The sequence below is a fragment of the Pagrus major genome, chromosome 14 (assembly GCF_040436345.1).
Source record: "Pagrus major chromosome 14, Pma_NU_1.0".
Classification (NCBI taxonomy): Eukaryota; Metazoa; Chordata; class Actinopteri; order Spariformes; family Sparidae; genus Pagrus; species Pagrus major.
Genome location: NC_133228.1, coordinates 4,576,307 through 4,591,674, shown reverse-complemented (window position 1 = coordinate 4,591,674; position 15,368 = coordinate 4,576,307). Strand labels below are relative to the sequence as shown.

At 43.1% G+C, this 15,368-nt stretch overlaps 1 protein-coding gene across 1 annotated transcript in view; it reads right to left on the bottom strand.

Moving 5' to 3' along the window:
- The window catches only part of LOC141008430 (pleckstrin homology domain-containing family A member 5-like), a 236,955-nt gene that overhangs the window by 32,864 nt on the left and 188,723 nt on the right, over positions 1–15,368 (bottom strand). Inside the window, exons 9-13 of the mRNA XM_073480795.1 lie at positions 13,961–14,061; positions 10,653–10,768; positions 7,632–8,750; positions 4,072–4,358; positions 1,927–2,168 (exon numbers count right to left, since the gene is read on the bottom strand). Coding sequence (XP_073336896.1) covers positions 1,927–2,168; positions 4,072–4,358; positions 7,632–8,750; positions 10,653–10,768; positions 13,961–14,061 — 1,865 coding nt within the window. The remainder of the gene's footprint in view (positions 1–1,926; positions 2,169–4,071; positions 4,359–7,631; positions 8,751–10,652; positions 10,769–13,960; positions 14,062–15,368) is intronic.

Here is a 15,368-nt window from a genome sequence, read left to right as displayed (position 1 = left end):
TTTCAACTCATTGTGTACTAATCTGCAGGTGTTCTCAGTGGCTTCCTCTGCTCTCTGACTGGGACTACAAAGCAGAGCATATGTTTCCTGGTGTCTTAGCACAAGCCGTCTGGTGCGACACAGTCAAAGTGCAAACTTGATCTAAGGTGTCACTGTGGCTCCCAGCTTGGGGACGGGGATTGGACAGGGACTTTGGACTTGTGACAGGAGGATTGGACTCTTGGAATCCACTGAAGTGAGGATCATCCACTGACTGCAAATTCATCTCTGTATCCTGCCCAGCTCTCTCTGGAGGCACTCATGGGGAAATCAGAAGGAACATCTGTGGAATCTTGAGTTCCAGGACTGTTTCCATATCTGACAAGGACTGGCTTAGTTGATGGGGATAGCATGCCAAGCACATTTTCAATACGAAGGGGGCTGTTTTATGCCTAATTTCCTCCTCTGGATGGAAAGATAAATGAACGAACTGTGAAGGGACAGTGTCATTTCCAGCTATTTTCTATCTGCATAAGCTCTTTGATTGTGAGGATGAAGCAATATTTAAAGCTGGGGCTGGTAAGTTGGAAAAACTGTCAAGCCCAGGCTAGATTTTGAAAGTATCCAGCCAGTAAACCCCACCCCATGCACTCAGGCCTCTCTCCAAAGCCACTCCCCCCAAACCATGAACGCTCACTGTTCGACAACTGCCAAATACCACCGACGGAGTCCGAGTCCTCACGAGTGGTTGGAAGAAGAGTGTATCAGTGCATCGTTTTCATCACAACATCTAACTACAAGTAGCTACCTCATGTCTCATTCACCTGTAAGTAAACACCTAATGTTATCATATTGAATGTAAACAACAAACATAGCCATTGCTACTACTGATAGCTGTCAAGCTAGCTTTGTTAGCATTCAGAGATTGTTTTGAAAGTGTATTGTGATGTTGTAAGTTATTGCTGGTTAGCTAGCAGCAGCTGGTTATGGTGCCATTAGATATGGCAAAGCTAAAACATCAAGATTAGTGGTGGGCCTGCTACATGTTTTATTTGTTACCCTCAGTGATTCACAGACGAACATATATTATATACAGTATACTGACCAGGCATGTAACTTGGACACACAAGTGCCCTAATCAGAATCACATTTGTTACCAAGCTGTTTTTCACCATTTGAATTTGTGTTTTGGTGCAGTAGAAAATGTAAAGAAAGGCTGGTACTTCAGGTCAAAAGCATGAATAGATAAAATGAAAAACATGTCATATAAACTGGGACATCTGTAGTTTTGTCCAGGAATGTCTAAAGTATTGACCATTGAAAGTGTATATGTTCACAGTATGCTGAGGACAGTCGAGCTCTGTTCCATAAAAATATCTCACCATGTTGCTCATCTGTTGCTTTACAGAATTAGAGGACTACGTTTGGAGCAATCACATCATCATATAATAAAAACAACAGAATTAACTGCTCTACAGACATATCTCTTGCTCTTATATTAAAATCAATCCATTGGAAGATCACATGGAGGCTTTTGTTGTGACCCTGCTGTAGGAAATATATTGTATTATGCCTTGAATATGTTGTAAATGTTGACTTTTAAGGTGGATTTCAGACAGACCATATGCTCCATGTGAGACAGGAAGTTAGCTTAAAAACAAACTAGCTAACTAATTAATGAATGTAATAGCTCTAATTGTACATTTTTTCTACGTGAGAAGTTTGATGGCACATTTAGCTAGCATTGGTAGCATGCTAGCTATCTAACATATAGAGTGCATGCATAATGTTGCTGGTTCATTCATCGTTAAACAACAAAAGAAAAAATATATATATACATAAAAAAACAGTTTTTATTTATTTTATTTTTTCTATATATCTTGTGCTCTATAGTTAAAGTGTATAATAATTAGTATTTGAGTCAAACTCCAGAGTCACGCCCTCTACCTTGGCAAGGTGTGTCTTGTGCCGATGGTCCAGTGTCACGTCCCCCCTGAAGACGGGCGAGGACACCTCAGAGTGGGGGCTGTTGGGATTGTGTGGTGCCACCTGCTGGCGGGGAGGAGAGAAGGTGCTGTAGAGAGCCAGGGAGCCATGAGACGGTGAGGTGGGGATGGAGTGCGTCACGGCGTGTTCAGAGATGTTGCCCATGGTCTTTGTGCTGGGGAGGGTGCCGTAATGACCCACAGCTGAAAGACCAACAGGAGGAGAAAAGACAGTCATGGTTCAGAAACGTGTTATTCATAAGAAGTCAGCCAAAAAATGTATGATATAATATGTTATTATAAAGCACTTAGCCAGCCTAAAGCCATGCCTAAATACACTTCTTAGGCTGACATTTTTTGAAACAAGAAAGTGCTGATAGCAGCAGACATTCTGCAAAATCAATATATACTGAACAAACAAAATATTAGAAACAACTGAAAGATAATTGGACAAAGGGAGCTTCAATACCACATGAGGAAAGTCGATCTTTTCATTTATGCAGTATATAGTTTAAAATCACACCCCTAATTAATCCCTCGAATCCCTTCTACATAAAACACCATTGATTATAAAACCTTGGGAATGTTGCAGAATTTTTATCAGTACTGAAGTCTTTTTAGGCTCAGATAAGAAGAGACAACATGTCACGAGTCAGTGTGACACATGAGTCACCCTCATGTGTCACTTCTTGCTTTTCAGTTCCTCCTGTGTTTTTCCCTCCCAGTGTTTTTCCGCTCGTTCCCTCACCTGTTCCTCTTCCCTCCTCACTCCACCTGTTCCTGATCCCCTCATTAGTGTCTGTGTATATAGTCTTTGTTCTCCCTCATGTGTTTGTCAGTTCGTTCTGTGTTACTCCGTCAGTTCGTTCTGTGAGGTCCATGTTAGATGTTTCTCTGTCTTGGTCTGCCTTCCCCTGTGTTGCCACCCGGCAGTCTGCCCCAGTGTTTCCTCGTGCCTCCTGTTTGGTTTGTTTCTGATTTTGGTTTCTTGTTTCTTGTTTGATTTGAACTTTGCTTTTCTGTTGCACTTTGTTTAAGCTTTTTAGTTGCTACTTTGTTTTTGGTCCTTGTGACTCATTCTTGGTTTATTCTGGATTTCTTGGTTTTGTATTTTTAGCTTTATTTAATTAAAGCTCGCTTTTGGTTCCCCTATTTCCTGCCTCCTGTGTGTTGTCTGTGTTTGGGTCCTCACCTCGTCTAACAAAGTGGAACACAATATCTGTCATTGAGGAAAGAACATCATAAGATAGAGAGCAGAGATGGGGCACTCCAGTAGCTCAGTTGGTGGAGCTGCCCAGGGTTCGAACATGCCACTACCATGTTACCTGTCATTTTTCATCTGTCCTATGTAATAAACCCATAGAAAAAAGATGGAGAATAGACAGATGCAGGGTGGTGGTACACTTGTGAGAATCTGTTTTTTGTGATATTTTCATTATAAGTTGTTCAAAATACAAATTTGTGTAGCATTACAGGAATGTGAAAATACTTACCCTTATAACATCAAACCTATGAAAAATATAATTTATTATTCATGTAAAGCAGCTGGCTGGAATCAAATGAGAAATTTGACACATTGATGTAGAGTATTTTACTATATTGGTGAGAAAATAACCCGAACCCTTTCCCTAAAAGGATTTTTGATTTACTTACTGAACTTGAAAAGGACCTTTCCATTAGAAAGAAAACACGCAGACCCTCACCTGACAAAATCTGCAAGCTTAAACAGACCTGACAGCTTTGGTTCCATGTGGAACCAAAATAAAATTAATCTGAAGCGGGAACTTTGACTTTTTTTATTTACAAAGTGGATTTTACAGCCCTGACTCTTCCCCATTCGTGTTCAAAAGCTGACCTTGTTGGTTGTTATACATCCAGAGTTAAACTAAGAGTGAACAGGTTGTTAGCATTTACTTCATAGTGAGATGATGTAAGACATACAATGGCTTTGGGCAGATGTTACAAAATGAAACCTTCATGGTTTAAAAATTCACAACACAGAGGGCACTACTGAATACTAGCACAATACGAGCACTACTAATACTGAATAGACTCTTACTGAAGGTCAGTCATGAAGTAGTATTATATCATTCTGTGTTATGTGTACCTGTTGGCTGAGCCAGACTTTGCCGGGAGAAGGCCTGCCTCTGCTGCCACTCATACAGCTGCCACATGGTGTCGTCCCGCATCGACCTCCTCTTCTCCGCCGTGGTGACGGTGGTGGTGGAGGCGGGACGGAGGGCCCGATCATACACGGAGCCCGCCACGCTGCAGATGCTGTCGGGCCTCATCATGCTGTTGCGGGGCAGCGTACGATAGCCCTCTGGGTAGCGGGGCACGATCTGAGCGCGGTGGCTGGGCATGTTCCTGGGTAAGGTCTGGTAGGACGTAATACTGGGAGTGGAAACAGACAAAGTGATGAGAAATGAGTAATCCCCACAGATTTCACAGACAAAGCCTAGCACTTGTTGTCATGGGCAATATTGAATAATCTGTTTGAATTGCAGCCAATTACTTGACAGAGAGGAAACCAAACATTTAGTTCCTAAATCACAAACAGAACAAATAAGACACAGAAGCCAGGCCACATTGCTGTACTGTTAGACAGGTCAGGTACAAAAGTACTGCTGGGCAGCAGAGATTTGTATCTTGTTTAGTTATGCAGGAAGACAGCAGCAGAATCAATTGAACTTTTCAAAAACTAATAAATGTGCAAATAACTGCATTCATGAATGAATGAGTCATTTTTTAAAGTAGTCAGTGACTCATGAAAGTTGCAGTGGCCAGACCTCCCTCTGTAGCAGCAGGAGCCGAGCTGAGCAGAAAACATGTCTGTTGAGTTTAAGTAAGAAAGACGTTTACTTCCTTTGCACCATTCAAGATATCAACAACAACCTCTGATATTAAACTCATGGGTTTGATTCGTGATTTGCTTGACATTTAGGCCTCACTCCATTACAGTTCCTAATTCAGTGAAGAACACTGGATAGAAACAAGGGCCGAAGGAATGCATCTCATGAAATACATTCCACATAAACACCTGCGCTCACTGTTATTCAGCAGCAGTGATCAGTGCCTGTAATCAGGGAGTACTGAATAGGAACCAGCTTAATTATCTGTATGTGTGTGCCTTGACATGTATGGTGTGCTTGACTGGCTTTAATTATCAAACCACTTTTGTGAACAGAACTTTGCTTCACTTTCACTTTGGCTCTGACCTGAGAGCATGAAGTAATGAGGAGCTCGTTATCATTACAGCTATTAGCAGCTAATCATAAAATGGGTGCCCTGATTCTCTAGGACTGGCTTTGACCTCATAAGTCCACAGGCAGATGTATTATGGTCGTTGTCACTCTGACTGCCCATCACCATCTGTCACCTGGATGTGTAGAGCAGCACAGACTTCGTTCATCTTGTTTAACCTTTACATTCACCAAAGACACAAGCTAATACCCTTGTCTGCATGGACTGCATGCATATCATGATTGCACATGTTTCATCTGACTTTGAAAAAAGTTTCAAAAGGTTCATTTAACAGTCATGTTATAACACCAGAAGGAATTTTATAGAGTGTGGTGTTGATCATGAATTCTCAGCCTGTGGAGTGAAGCTGCTCTGTAGTCTGGTGATACAGCAGTTGATACTTCTGTATCTGTTGTCAGATGGCAGCAGATACTTCTGTATCTGATGCTTCTGATGTCTCCAGTCAGGATGCTTTCTGTGGCTCCTCTGTAAAAGTTGACCAGAATCTGTGGAATCTAGCCTTTTTATGTTTCCGTATAAAGTAGAGCCTATTCTGTGCTTTTTCACCAGGGTGGTGATGTCCAAGATGAGTTCTCAGTGATGTTGATTCCCAGGAAATGAAAAATCTTTGATCCATTTGTAAAAATAATTTCTAATAATCACTTGTTTGACAATCTAAATGGCTTCTGCTTCTTAAAGTAAGACACCATAGACTGATAATGGTATCACAGAAGATAAGAATGAAGGTGAGAATGCAAATATAAAGTGATTGCTTTCTGATCCTTTGTGCCACTTATATGAAACACTATATCAGACAGCATAGCACTGCCAATATACCGCCCAGGGGAACGGTCCTCCTTTTCGGGCCTTTGAAGGAGACATCAGCACTGCAAAATACATCACTTCTGTGCTCCAGGGGGAGTTAATTGATTTTCTTTTTTTCTTTATTTTACTACATACACCACAAACAAGATTTTCTTGCTGATACCAAAATAATGAGACAGACTGAATGCTCTCCAAATTTTTGGGAGTTAGCGAGATTATGACTTCATTTCCAGCAATTATTAATGACTCACAAACTTCATCAAAAGTCCAAAAATCTTCTTTGCACCTCCGCTCACTTAAAATGATATGACTGTTAGCAGAAGCAGGACTCTGTGTTAACAACATAACAAACAGTCCTACAACAAAGTTTCTCCATTTCCCTTCTTTGCACCGAGTGCCGATAAAGATGACAAATGTGGCTCGGCAGCCCTCAGCTTGCTCTGCTCTCATTATGGTCTCATTTCCATGACTTATTCATGGCAGCAGAAGGAGAGGGGAAGCGCTGAGAGCAAACGGAGCATCGCTGCTCTGCACTTCTGTTCCGCTGCGTTCCTCGGTACAGCCGGCTAAACGCCGGCTAAACGCCAGCTAAACGCCAGCACTCCCAAATGAGATACACATCTGTGGTGACACAAAAAGCTTTAAGCTCCCTTCAGTTCACAAGGTCAGGGCAAGGACAGAGTAAGATACACGCTGAGCGAGAGGGCGAGATGTAATGACAGTCTTGAAAAAAGACTTGTCCGGTTGAAAGCTCGCCCTTAGATTGTAGTGAAGACAGAAGGTGCATATTGGCCACCATGACTGTGTGTCAGGTTGAAATGGCAGTGAAAGTGCATTGTGCTGGAAACACACTTTTGTTTGAGTGACAAAGATAACATCATATACACACATACAGAAATCCAGTTAATACATTTTGCTGCCACAATATAAAGCAGCTCCACTATGCAAAGCCAATCTTTTCTGAAAGTCAGAGTGGACTCTCTCTCTCCAACATACAGTACAGTACATTTGTCTCAATATTTCTTGTGTCTGTATCACCGCAGCACATAAAGCTCTCTATACACAGCAACAAGCTCCCAAGTTGAGCGTAATGGTCTGTCCTTAATTATGAAGTTCATGCTTTGCAATGGAGCAATAATCACATAAATAATAATAAAAACTACGATGTTTCACAGCCAAACATCAGTCACTGCAGGTATTCATCAACATGTCTCTTTGGTAACTGTGAAAAACATTAAGGAAACAGCTCCTAGGCAGCTGCCAGTAGGTGATCTGGGGGGAGACAGGAGGTGATGCCAATGACCAAAACGCATCCCCCTTGTTACCCTGCCACCCTTCTCTTGCCCCAAAGCACTTTGATATAACACAATGTTGGACTGAGCGAATGAAGTGACAAAAAACAATAATCCTCTCTGATTGTCAGGCTACAAACCATCCTCCTGAAACAGGACACAGTGAACTCTGACCAAGTGTAATTATGTGACCATATTTACAAAAAGCACTCATTTTGACATTCTATAACCCAAATGGTAGCAACAAATACAAGTACAATTAAGAAAACACACACACACACACACACACACACACACTCAGTCTTACCTCCTGGTGTCATCGTCCAGTCCTCTCCTGTGTGTACGGACCCAGTGCTCCAGCTGCTGCATGGAGTTGGTCCTGGACAGGCCACTCTGGGGCTCCTGGACTGGAGCATGGGACTTCCCTGGACCCCCAGCCAGGCTGGCGTCCACCTCCGCCGGGGTGCAGTCCCCGGTTTGCTCCCCCACCGTGGATCCCGAGCCGTTGACCTGCGTGGGCTTTTGGACACTGAGGTTGGCCTGTCCCTGGCGAGATGCAGACACTGCTGCTGCGATGGCGGCAGCTTGAGCTGGCTGCAGTTTGATGCTGCTGATTTTAGTCAGAGCCCGCTCTGCACTCGGCTCTCTCTGGAAGCCATATTTATCCCCAGCACGGACCGTAGCATACTTCTCTACGTCTCTGAGAGAAGCGTATTTGTCCCCCTCTCGTAGCGTGCTGTATTTCTTCACTTCCTTCAGAGTGCCATATTTGTCCACAACTTGTATGGTCCCATATTTATTCTCAGTCTCCCTCATTGTGCTGTATCTGTCTGTCTCCTTTAATGACAGTTGTCTCTTCACCTCCTTCTGAGGGACATACTTCTGTCCATCTTTCTGAAGCATGTGCCTGTCTCCTACTTTCTGCAGTGCATATTTTTCTCCATCCTTCGTGAGCAGGTACTTCTCTCCATCTTTAGGCGGAGCGTATTTGTCCTCTGTCGGCGTCACAGTGTACTTTTCGTCCACTTTCTTTACAGCGTACTTCTCCAGATCCCTGTGGATGGCACACACCTCTCCGTCTTTCTGCAGCGAGGCTTTCTCCCCGTCTTTTCGCAGCAGGTACTTCTCTCCATCCTTGTGGAGGAGATACCTCTCTCCATCCTTCTGAACCGTGTAGCTCACACCGTCTTTCTTTAGGGAGTACCTCTCCCCGTCTCTCTGTAAGGTGTAGTACTCACGCTCCCTCTGGCCGTTGTGTTTCTCTACCTCTTTTTGCCGTTTGTCATCAACTCGAGATAGGGAGTGTTGTCGCACAGGCTCACGGTTGCGCTCGTTGTTCTGGATCTCGGGCCGGGTTAGGACTCTATGGTTCAGTAAATTGTTCAGCTCCTGAGGTGTCCGCTGGTCCACTTTCAACTTGTCCAGTCTGGGATGAAAGAAAGAAAGGAATGTAACAAAGTATGAAGGAAAGAGTTTTCTCTGAGAGTTCAAAGATACCTTAAGTTTTAGAAGTCCTGTGTTTGTTCTGACAGCCCTTCTACCTCTGTCACAGCTCCTGTCTGATCTCAGCCAGAAACCCCTGACAGCGCAGGACTAAAGGAAGAAGGGCTCAATGGGTATTGGGTTAAAGACAGTGAGAGATTATGGCCACAAAGGTTCGGGGCACAGGCTGACTTCATCGTCACGCCAAGATTTGATGTGCTGGGACATTGTTGTGGAGGGTGGAGAAAAAAGATTTGAACTTTATTATCTCTGAATTTATGAGTTCTTGGAACAAGGTGACTTCACTACAACACAGAAACAAGCAGTCAGGCCATCAGATTAGTTGTAAACAAATCATTAAGACCTTAGTAATGATAAGTACGAACGTTATCGGCTCTGTTAACATATTGGAGATTGTCTATGTTGCATTTTAGCTATAAATATGTCCATAAATACAATCTGAAATGGACAGAGTTCTCAGAGTGTCCCCTCGGTCGTTGATGCAGATTGTTGGCTAACGTTAGCCACTATCAGTAATCGTTCTTCAGTGTAAATAAGTTGCTAAATTACTAGCCTACGAGAAGCCAATTAAATGAAAGTTGAAAAAAAAGAAAAGGAAATGAAATGAATTTAACAAGTTGTTTTTGGTCAGGGTCTACTCAGGAGAACATACATGCAGATTTAGGTCATTCATAAATGTGTGAGAGATGAAGCTCTGTTAGACTTTTGCTGGTTAAATGAAGGTAAATGAAGGCTATATACATATGTTCTACAAACAGACTATAGTAGGAGAACAGATTCATCTCATCTGTTGTACTCACCCAGTTGAAGGCACAGTTGGATAAATGTGTCACTTTAATAAATATGTTGTAATATATGGACCAGCAGAGGAGGCTGGTTTGCATGTTTCCTCACCTGACCAGGACCCTGTCCCTTGTTTCCTTTCACACCTCCATTTCCCAGATGCAGCAAAATGCAATCCATACCTGCCATACCCATTTGTAACCCCCGTCCTGCTGTGCTCCCAATTGGTATTTTTTAAAATGGATTTCCCAATTTAAAAGTGATTTTTTTTTTTCGAAAGGTGTTTTCAGTTTCTGTGTGGGACAGCTAACCCAGAGGCAGAAGTGAGTGTGCACTCATCCATCACTCTTCACTAAGCAGGTCCCAAGAAGAAGAAGAAATACACTTCCAAATTTCACTCCACTTGGTGCGAGACCTTCCTCTTAGTGATGTCAATTTCAGATGGTTTTTTTTGATGACTTTTTAAAAATTTGCTATAAATTTAAGACAAAAGAAGTTATTTTATTTTCCCATCCTTGTATTTATTCTCTTAATTTGTGATGTGTGGGGCAGGGGCACTGAAGGAAGGCCATTTGCCCACACCAAAGAAAATCTCCCTCTTTTACACAGCCTAACGTTAGCAGGTATGGATGGATGCTGCTTATTGTTCATTGATCTGGCTTGATAAGTGTGGTCCACCAACGATGTGATGTGCAAAATATCCTCTTGTATGATATGGAGGAGACAGTCAGAATAACAAACAAATATAAAATAAAATAAAACAAGAAAAAGGAGCTCAGGACACGGCACCATCTTAAGTGCTATTTGGTTGTTTTCAATTTGGCTCAAATGCTTTTAAAAGTATGGTTCTGTTAGTCAGTGTCAATAACATAAGCTCCTTCATGAAACAAAATATGCCCCAAGACATGAAACCCAATTCAGCAGTGTCTAGAGAGATGATAAAATACTTACTTAATAAATCTGGAGACTATGAAAATGTGTATTAGATTTCAATATACACCCCTGATATCTGTGTGGATGGGTCCCTTTGAGGAGTACTGACCTTCTGGTTGGTTCAGAGTGTACGAGGGCAGCATCAGTCATGACTTTCATCCAGGACTCCATCTCTTTGGCTGTGTCGGTGCAGAAATAATACGTCCGCATGTTGGGGTGAGTGGCCTGGCGGGGGGGAGAGACAGTGAGAGAGAGAGATAAATGGGAGGAGGAGGAGACACAGATAAACAGAAAGGGAGCAGGAGGAGATGAAACAGCGGTGTGAGAAACAGTGCTGGATGGTGACCTTGAGATAGCAGCAGGGAGCCTTTACATCACTCCTGTTGGCAGAGCAGTGTGTTAGTGTACAGTGTGGTTGTGTGTGTGCTCCCCATGTGTGTTTCAGCTCAAGTGTGAAAACACCTACGTGTGAAAGTCTTCAAGGTTCCTCGGTGTATCTTGGCATCAGTAAAGCTGCATAAATAAAAATGACAGCGATGTGTCGCACTAACAGCTTCCTCTGTGTGTGTACAGTACGTGTTAGATTCTGTTGTCTATGAGCACAGACGAGGCTCAGTGCAGAAGCTGCAGTCATCAAGTCCTCCCTCCAAACTAGACTTCATGTAAACACAGTACATAGCCACCCTTAAAGAACAGTTACATTTGCTTCTGAGATTCTGAGATGAGAAGATGGATATCACTCACACATATCTGTGATAATCTGGAGTCAGGACGTGGTTAGCCTAGCTTAGCATTAAGACTAGAGGCAGGGGGGAGCAGTTAGCCTGACTCTGTCCAAAGTTTAAAACTGCACCTACCAGCAACTCTACAGCTCACGGCTCACCTACTTCTCCCTTCTTTAACTCAAACATCTAAAAATAACAGTCTGTGCTTTCAGGGTGAGTTATATATGATGGAGCTATTTTTTGGCACCGTGAATGTGCATGTGCATGCATACAATCCCAAAGTCTTTTTTGTCACAGTGAGGCAAATTTGGTACGTTCCTGCACAGAGACCAAAATCCAAAGCTGTCTTCACTGACCGACCTTCACTGACCTTATGCTACAACTGGAGATTCCTCACAAGACAGTTCCCACATGTGATCACAAACTGTTTAAATGTTGGTTTGTGTTCGGATAAAACCAATGAGACGTGTTCATTACTGTGTTCAAAGGTACAAGTTTACTCCATCAGAACTGTTCATTGGATGGTTAAAGCGGGGACGGCCTCCATTCCGAAACACCCCCACTCCGAAACACCCCCACTCCGAAACACCCCCACTCTGAAACACCCCCACTCCGAAACACCCCCACTCCGAAACACCCCCACTCTGAAACACCCCCACTCCGAAACACCCCCACTCTGAAACACCCCCACTCTGAAACACCCCCACTCCGAAACACCGCTGTTCCGAATCCGACTTTCAAGTTCCAATTACTTCCCAATAGGGTTAGGGTTAGGGTCAGGGTCAGGGGTTCCCCAATAGCCTTTTCGGAATAGCGGGGTCTTTAGAAAAAATGGGAAACCACGCCATTACGAAGAATGGAAGTCTATTTTCGGAACAGCGGGGTTTCGGAAAGGCGGGGTGTAACTGGTTAAAGCCAGTCAGAAACAACCTCCTCCCACACACCTTTCTACAGAAAAGTATTAGGGCCAGGGATGGGGGAAAAAATGACAGGAGGAAGTTTTTTTTCATTATGCACTTCAAGAAAAAAGTTGAAATGTCGAAAATAAAGTCAACTCTTCTGGTCCCTCAAATCCAGTTCAGGGAGCGACTGACAGCTCTGCGAGCTGCCCGAGCAGCCGGTCTCTGCCATTACTACATCTTTTCAATTTCTTTTTTTCTTTTCAATCACCTCTTCATGCGTGTGTGGTCTTTCTTTCTGAACAGACCAAATTTTCAGCACAATCTCTTCAAAGTCCTAATACTGACAGCTCCACTGTGTTTATGAGCCTTAAGAGAAATAATGTCTTTGTTACTGAAGCAGATTCTGAAGTACAGTTTCACCAGTTCATCTCCACAAGGCATTTTGTTGAGGCAGTCATATGCACTGTTTGATGTGGTCTCAAAAGGTCCACTTTAATCTTGAAATGTCAACTTTATTCTCGACATTTCGACTTTATTCTTGAAGTGCATAATGAAAATAAAAAAAACTTCCTCCTGACATTTTTTTTCTCACCCCTGGCCCTTATACTCTTCTGTAACTTTCAGATGTTGCATAGGGCAAGTGCATCCATCTGCAGCCGAACCAATAGAAGGTGTGTGCTAGGTTCGTAGGCTCACTAGGACACAGAGGAGACCAAAAACTAAATTTTCATGTTCATAAATATTGTATGCCTCTCCGTGAGTGAGAGTCTGACAGCGTCTTGTTTACTGATGGTGATTATGTAATTATGTCATTTAGAGCAAAAAACTTCTCTTTGTCACTTTCCAGGATGTTTGGTGGGTCAGGATCTCAATCACAACACTTCATAACTGCATCCGTATGATTATAAACAGTCTCATTTTTTGATTTCACACACAGACGTCATGATGTGTACCGCCACGCCTCTTTGGTTGTGCAATGTCGGCATGCTGTATGAAATGACACAGTGCCACCGCTGCCTGGTTCAGTGTGAACAAACAAAGGCACCTTAAAAGCGAGGCTTTGCTGTGGAAATATTGCTGAATCTCTGTGTGAAGAAGGCTATAGAATCGGTTATTGTTTTTTCTTTGCCTCATAGTTTCTGAAATTGCTCCCTTAAACAACATTTTCAGTTTATTTGTGATGTGCCATGGTCTACTGTTTTCTTCAACCACCATCACAGTCTGTACAACCGGGTGTGTTTTGGAGAAGGCGGGGTTTAGACTCTGCAGCTGCTTTACTTTATTGGCTGCTAAGAAAAGGGCGTGGTTTGTAGAGTCTGCAGGCTGCAGCTGAACTCTTCTCTGTTCAGGGTCTGTGTTCAACCATGACATTCACACCTACTTCACTCTGTGATGGAACGTCTCTCTCAGCTCTATCTTTCCATTATGTACACAACCATTTCTCTCAATATTCACCAGAACTACCTCTGATACAAATCTATCCTAGGACAGAATGAACATGTGCGCCCTTCACTCACCACGCCTCAGGTTTTTCACTCTGCCTGAGGCCAGTCATCAACACTTTAGATTTCTGCTTGTTTGTGTAAATGGGCCGGCTGCGCCTGTTATCCAGCCAGGGGAAGAGTGTAGCTTACTTAGTAATTTCCTTCCTACCTTTGAGCCCTCCAGTAAACCATTCTTAATCTGAGCTGCTAGTTGGAGAAAATAATCAATAACATTCAGTGATCATCATCATTACAGCTAATTAAAGCCTACTGAAGTGACCTTCAAGCTCCACACTTGTGTTTTACCTTGAAGGCGTATTTCCTGCTGATGTGGTCATCCACCGACAGCATGGAGATGTGAAAACTGGGCAGCAGGATACTTCCCAGGATGTTGTCCTCTTTCTCATCTGCACCAATAAGAAGCAAGAAGAAAAGCCATATGTCAACAGATTAGAGTGGGACATTTGCATTCAAAGCCACGATGACCTACACTAAACTGAGTGGAGTCTGAGTCTGGCTCAGGTTCAGTAGACATAAAATCAATGAGGATTTATCAGTATTAAATTAGGTTGTCGATGGAGTAAGGGGTTGGACTGCTAACACCGAACACTAAATATTCATCTTTGGTTTGCTTTAGGTTTGGAGGTAATTGAGGAGATGCCCAAGGTCAAATCACGTGTCAAGCAGAAGGTGAGGTCACTTGATATGGAGATGGGCTTGACTGAGGAAACTCTGAAATGACTTCCAAATTACCACAATAACATTACTCCAACATTATTTAATAAGAACATTCTGCTTTTTCCCAATAAGCAGTTCAAATAACCAGCTGGTTATTTCTTTCATACATTTCCAGGAAACTTCCAACTGCTTTCTGCTTCACTTCCACTGATGATGTTTTCAGTCTCAGTCACCAACTTCAGCAGGTCAGTAAAGTAAAATACATTTTTAACCATTTACATGGTTAAAAATGTTATACCATATATTCCAACTCGTGCATCACACTCTCAAAGTTCAGGGCTCCTGATGTTCCCAGGGTTAAGAAGAAGTCAGCTGGCTGCAGGGCTTTTTCTATCAGGCCCCCTTCCTCTGGGATAACCTCCCAGCTGACATCAGACAATCTGGCTCTATTGGCGCCTTTAAATCTAAACTCTAAACTGACTTCTTTGACTTAACCTTTAATTAGTCCTTGACTTGGATTGCTAGCCTCTTCAGTGGGTCTCAGTCCCAATGAGTTACCTATAGTATTAGAATTGACATCATGTCCTGCCGACGAGAAACAATCTGTTTATTCTGATTAACATCACATTTCTATAACTTTTCCCCACAAGCTGCAAGATGTGTCGCTCTCTCACTCTCTATAGCTTCCTCCTCCTCCTCCTCTCTCTCCTCCTTCTCCTCCTCCTCCTCTCTTTTCATTCAGGCTCCCTTCTGATGGACCACGGGCCCCTGGGTCCATCTACCTCTCCTGGCTCCTGCTGCCTCATATACTGATGGATCTGGATCGTCACACTCTGGGCTCTGCTGGATCATTGCTCTCCTCTGTTTCACTATCCCCTATATCTGTATTTCTGTAAAATGTGATGCCTCCTCACTCTGATCTCTCTGTCTATTACTAATTATCCTCTGTGGCCTGCCCTCTTCCAGGTCACCACGGTGGACAGGAGGTCGTGTGGCTCGGGCACCACTTGGCGATGCCTCGTCCTGCTCAGTCGTC